At 56.3% G+C, this 6,034-nt stretch overlaps 1 protein-coding gene across 1 annotated transcript; it reads right to left on the bottom strand.

The window, feature by feature from the left end:
* Positions 1–466: 466 nt before the first annotated feature.
* On the bottom strand, positions 467–4,138 carry EMP3 (epithelial membrane protein 3 (MAM blood group)). Its single transcript, XM_080908617.1, has 5 exons — positions 4,033–4,138; positions 3,102–3,217; positions 2,416–2,518; positions 1,791–1,931; positions 467–684 (listed from the first exon to the last, which is right to left on the bottom strand). Exons 2-5 carry the CDS (start codon positions 3,177–3,179, stop codon positions 515–517), a joined length of 492 nt encoding a protein of 163 aa, XP_080764743.1. The 5' UTR covers positions 3,180–3,217; positions 4,033–4,138; the 3' UTR covers positions 467–514.
* Between the last annotated feature and the right edge of the window lie 1,896 nt (positions 4,139–6,034).

Raw genomic sequence — 6,034 nt, 5'->3', positions numbered from 1 at the left:
GAAGGCAGGGTGCGGGAGTAGTCAGGAGGTAGGCGCCTGGGAAATCTAGCTGGGACCTATTGCCTGAGAGCAGAGGGTGTCCTATTGGCTGTAGAGGTGGCCTTTGTTGGTGAGGGAAGGGCTGGGTTATTGAGAGGAGGGGACAATGGTTTGCAATAGGAAACAACCAGTCATGCAGTGCCTGGGTCAGAGAGGAGGTTCGGAAGAGACCATCAGCGCGCAGAAAAGTACGCACAGCAGCCTGGGCTCCTTAGAACGGTGCCATAGAACCTGGCTCAGGGAGAGGGGCTCACAGGAGCTCCAGTGAGGTCTTCAGGGAGGAGAGGGGTGCATCCTTTTCTTACCTAGGTAGGGTCCCCTGGGGAAGCTGGCTCTGGCCAGGGTCCCAGGGCGCAGAGCCTGGGAGTTGAGCTTGAGCGAGACCAGAGGGGACTGGAGTTGTTAAGGAAGGAGGGGGAGCCGAGTCAGGCTCGTGGTTAAACAAATTTATTTTCCAGGGGACACAGCGTTCAGTTCATTCACGTTTCCGAAGGTGGATGTAGACAATGCCGCTGACCAGGGCGAGTGGAAAAGCCACCCAGGCCAGGGCGAAGCAGTAGCCGAAGCTGCCCCCACGCGGGTGCTTTGCCAGGATCTCCTCAGCGTGGATGGCATAGATCAGTGCCCCGGAGAACACAGCTGCGCCTGCGGAGCCAACGGCAGTGTGGGGCTGGGGCTGGGTGCGCAGGAGGCCCCTGCCCCGCGTCCTCAGCCGTCTCCCAGACCCACCACCACCTCTGGTCCCTAGCCGCTCATCGGTGAAACAAGGCCGTGACAGCTGTGACAGCTGTGCATCCACGGACTCTTTCTGAGTTTTGTCATGAGTCAAACATGCAAACATGAGATAAGTCAAATGAGGGAGGTTCTCTGGGAACCCAGGAGGATGTTTCCAAAAACCACCATGACTAACTCAGCCCTTTGCAACCTGGAGCCAAAAATTATTAAAAAAAAAAAAAAAAAAAAAAAAAAAAATAGAGCTGTGCTTTCAGATCTCATTGACCTCTTCATTCCCACACGGCCTCGAGTCTTAATGTATTTCACCGTAAAAAAAAAAAACAACCTGGGATGTAATGGCCCATCCCTACCCTCTTAGCTACCCAGGGTACTGAGGCAAGAGGACAGGAAGGTCAAGGCCAGCTAGGGCAATTCATCGGAACCTATTTCCAATAAAATAAATAAATAAAAAGAGGGTTAAGAGCACATGCCTAGGGCTGGAGAGATGGCTCAGTGGTTAGAGCACTGCTGCTCTTCCAGAGGTCCTGAGTTCTATTCCCAGCAACCACATGGTGGCTCACAACCATCTGTAATGGGATCTGATGCCCTCTTCTGGTGTGTCTGAAGACAGCCACAGTGTGCTCACATTAAAAAAAAAAAAAAAGGCACATGCCTAGAACCCACCACTGTGGAGCTAGTGCCTGTCCCAGAGAGTCCATCTTACATGCCATAGGCCCCAGTACTGGGAGAAGAGGGGAAAAAAAAGATCAACTCCTTGAACAAGTACCCAAGAAACTGCAGTCGGCTGATAAGATTCAGAATATTTCTTCTGTGGATCCTTTATCCCTGGAACCCGGGTCATTTGCCGGCACCCACTTTTCAAGAACTGGCTCAGCACAGAACCCTTGAGAACCACAACCCCGCTAGCCCGTGGGGTCCCAGAAGCTGCTCTCAGGAGAGGGCTGGGATCCTGAGGAGCCTGGAGCGCTCTACTCCCATTCCCTGCCCCCGTCCCCCACGCTGGGGGCGGAGCTTACTGGTGCAGAGCTGGCAGAGGCCAGTGGCATAGAAGAGCCCTCCTCTCCGCATGGTGTAGAGCTGGAACATGAAGAGGATGAAGGACAGGCAGCAGAGGATGAGGGACAGCACCATGAGCGCCTGCACTGCCTTCAGCCAGCCTGCAGGGGGCGACATAAGGGAGGTCACAGCTGGACCCTCGGTCCCCACTGGCTTCGACTACCCACTCCAGGTTCAGCCAGGCAAGCTTCAGGGGAGTATGCGTTACGAGGATGACAAGGATTACCAGGCAAACATCTTACTGATGAGCTCCAGCCCCACCCTCCCTGGCTGTCAGAATCCTGGAAGGAGGAACTCCGTCCCTTAGAACTCGGGTCTTTCCTTATTCTCCCGCACGGTCAGCGATGGCTCCCATATTCGTGACAGTAGCTCTTTATAAGTTTGAAAAGTCTTCTCAGAGTTTAGGGAGCTTTCTCCCCTGTTCGTTGAGCTACAGTGTGTGGCTTCCACCCTCTGGAATTAGCAGAACCGAGGCAGTGCCTTTCCATGCAGACTGTCCACGGCTGCCCCAGGCGCTCACTGCCTGGGCTAGGTTTCCAGCCCTGGTCCCGGTGGGCCTCTCCGTGTCCCCAGCCACATGCTCACCATTCTCACTGACGTTAGTGCAGGCCCACGACTGAGTGGTGGTGTTCCAGGTACAGTCATACCACAGGTTCAGGGACTCCTTCTCGGGGAGAGTCCACCAGGACTGGAACGGACAGAGACCGACGGTGAGGCAAGAAGCAGGACAAAAGATGTCAGGGACAGTGCGGGTGGAGGCGCCCGATGGGCCGAACGCATGGGCAAGCTAGGGAAGAGGGGGAGAAGGGAGGTGGGGGCACAGAGACAGGGAGGTGGGGGTACAGAGACAGGGAGGTGGGGGCACAGAGACAGGGAGGTGGGGGTACAGAGACAGGGAGGTGGGGGTACAGAGGCAGAGGCAGGGAGGTGGGGATACAGAGGCAGGGAGGTGGGCACAGAGGCAGGGAGGTGGGGGCACAGAGGCAGGGAGGTGGGGGCACAGAGGCAGGGAGGTGGGGGTACAGAGGCAGAGGCAGGGAGGTGGGGATACAGAGGCAGGGAGGTGGGCACAGAGGCAGGGAGGTGGGGGCACAGAGGCAGGGAGGTGGGCACAGAGGCAGGGAGGTGGGGGCACAGAGGCAGGGAGGTGGGCACAGAGGCAGGGAGGTGGGGATACAGAGGCAGGGAGGTGGGGATACAGAGGCAGAAGCAGGGAGGTGGAGGCTTAGAAATGGGCTTCAGCTGGGGATCCCAGTGAGCTGGAAGCTTACCTTGTCCAGAGTGGCCACAAAAAGCAAGACCAGAATGAGGATGTGAAGGGCAGAGACCACCAACAGGAGGAGTGACATGGTTGTGAGGTGTCTGGCTCAGAGCAGGAGAGGCAAGCCTGCAAAGGGTGGGAGCACTCGGTCCTGGGGCAAGAGGGCTGGGGTCTGGCTTTTTAAGTCAGAGAGGAAAGCTGGGGAGGACTGGAGTCTGAGGGAAGACTCTGGTGTGAGGGAGAAGGGGAGTAGGCTGGCAGTTCCTCCCTGTGGAGAAGGGTAACCCGGGGGACAATGTGCTCCTGGAGGGGCAGGTGGACTTTTAGGGAATGAACAGGATTAACAATGAGTTGGTGCATCCCTAGCGCCCTGTCCCTAGGCTATGTGTGTCCCATAGGAAAGTTTAAATTGACACCCCTTTCCCATCCATCAGGAGCAGGAATTGCCCCCAGGACAGACATCCTTGACTCACTCTCTTCTCTGGGGGTGAGTCATGAGTGACTCATCCCCCCTCCCTCCGGCACCAGGGAAATGCCAGCCCCTGGCTGAGTCTCCCTGGTCCTCACCCGACCCGACTGTAGACCCGAGGCCCCGGGAGATGGATTTGAAGCAGGGAGGGTGAGGTCTGAGTGGAGAATCACCTCCTACCACCCTTCAGTGCCCAGAGGACTCAGCCAGCCCTGGGAGCCCTCCTGCACCCCTTAACCTCAGGAGGGAGTGGAAGAGCCCAGGGAGAAGCCACAGGACATTCTTTATGGTGGGCTCAGTTGGGACCACAAGTCTCATAGACGGCCCTACAGTTTCCTGTATTCCCAACACGAAGGCTGAGAGACCAGAGTCTTCTCCGGAGCTAAGAGTGGGGGGTCTCTTCCTGCTGACGTGCCCCTCCCATGGTGCCCAGTGAATAAAGTCCCGTCTGAATAACGGATTGAAAACTTACCGAGAGTCGCTGAAGAAGTCAGAGTTGGAGTCTGTCCTTCTTCGGGCCTCTTGCCCCGCCCTTCTGCTCCCTCCTTCCACGCTGAGGCCCCCGCCTCCCTCACCGCCTTCCTTCCACCCCTTAATACCCACCCTCTCCCTCTGCCTTCCCTCTCCCTCCCGTTCTCTTCTCTGGTGGTTTTTCTGCTTCTCTCGGCTCTCAATATATATACCAACCCTTTTATATCCACCTTAGCCTCGCCCAGCTGAGCTCTCCCGGCAGGGAGGGCACAAACTCTTGGTTCCTTATTCTCAGCCCACCCAGTCACACAGTAGGCATGTTCTGGGACCTCCTTTCAGGTCTCAGATGAGAAGTCCTTGGGGCCCTGGGGCGGGGCATGTTGCCTCCTTTGACTGGATGCCTGCTTTCTTTGATGAAGTTTGGGGCAGAGTATATGACAAGAATCTGGAAAAGGCGAGACCCCTGTGACATAGATCAAACTTTGGACTGACTCCTGGCAGGACAAAAAGTATGAATCTATAGAAAGGGGCAGGATGTCGCCTTTAAGAACGCCAATGTCGCCATTTCTAGGTTGTGTGGCCAGGGATAGATTATTTCTCTTACTTGGGCCTCAGTTTGCTAATCTGTATAGTGGGTATAGCACACTGTTAAAGACAAGTGATGGCAATGATGGGTGGATGCTTATTAAATAAGGATAATCCTGGAAAGCCTCTTGGAGGAGGTGATATTTGACCTGAGTCCTTTGGACACTAAGGAGAAAAGAAAATGTCTCAGGCCCTGAGAAGAAACGCCTGCTGTTTGGAGAGCAGACAGAAGGGCCAGTGTGGCTGAAGCACGGGAGCCTAGGGCGTGGTGAGTGGGACATCAGAGGATTCACTTAGGAATTCACTGGAGGAACTGGGAGTTTTCTGTAAGTGCTGTGGGAGGCCATTAGAATTCTCACAGCACTCTTGTCCCGGGGTTATATCTATCCTCAGGGCACTGAGTTAGGGGTGTGGTATATCTACACCCCCAGAACCAAGTCCTAGTTCTGATGAAGGTTGGGCTGGGGACCTGGATGATGGGAAGTGTGATGACCCAAGCCTGCAGGGGTGAGGACTAGCTAGCCTGGTGGTTGGACCGGGAGCTGGGTACCCCGCAGCCCAGAGTCTGCAGCCACTCCTCGGCTGTGTGATCACAGGGTTACTGATGGCTTCTCCGTGCCTTTCTGCATCTGTAAAAGGGACAGCGCCCTGGGTAGCTCAGATCTAGAGCAGCGCTGGGCTGTTCGGCACAACTCACAGCAGGCTCTGGAGCCCGAGCGGGGCCAAGGGAGCTCTGGTTCAGAGGCTCTAGTAATTGGAGAAAGAAAGGGCAAAGAAAGAAGGGGTTCAGTGAGTCCCGAAGCTAAAGTTTGGAATTCTGAGGATGGCTGGAGGAAGGGGGCAGAGACGTGGGGAAGCCGAGAGTGGGGTCCCTGAGGACAAAATTGGAGGGTGGGGGGCTGGGGCGGGAGGCCGCATCTCAGGCCTGGGAGGAGCCTGGTTGGAACCAGGAGCAAGGAAGATGCTAATGGGCTGAGGAAGCCTGCTGGGAAGTTTTAACACTCCTTGGGAGTTGAAAAAGTTTGGCACTTGGGGTACCTAGGGGAGCCGTTTAGGGAATCCACGTCAATAGTGTCCAGCACAAGTATCTGGAGACTAAGGGTGGTGGTGGGGGTCTCCCCTGCCCTGGCCTCGGAGGAGCGCTGCTTCGCAGCCACTTCCTCCCACAGGAAACCGCAGGCGTCGGGCACACCCAGGCTTCAGGCCGTGGCGTCCACAGCCCGCTTGCAAGAGGACCACGTGGGACGAAGAGCTTGGCCAGATGGGACCACTGGAGGTTCCGCCTACTCCCACTTCCGGCTCTGCCCTACGTGCCCCCCCAAACCGTTGGTTGCGCATGCGTAGTGAACCCGTGTAGGAACTGGGATAGTGGTGAGCGTTCCTCCAAACCATGGATCCCCCAAATAACCAGTCCAAGG

Source organism: Micromys minutus (assembly GCF_963924665.1).
Source record: "Micromys minutus genome assembly, chromosome: 32".
Classification (NCBI taxonomy): Eukaryota; Metazoa; Chordata; class Mammalia; order Rodentia; family Muridae; genus Micromys; species Micromys minutus.
Note: the sequence above shows the minus strand (reverse complement) of the source record. Positions and strands in the feature narration are given on the sequence as shown.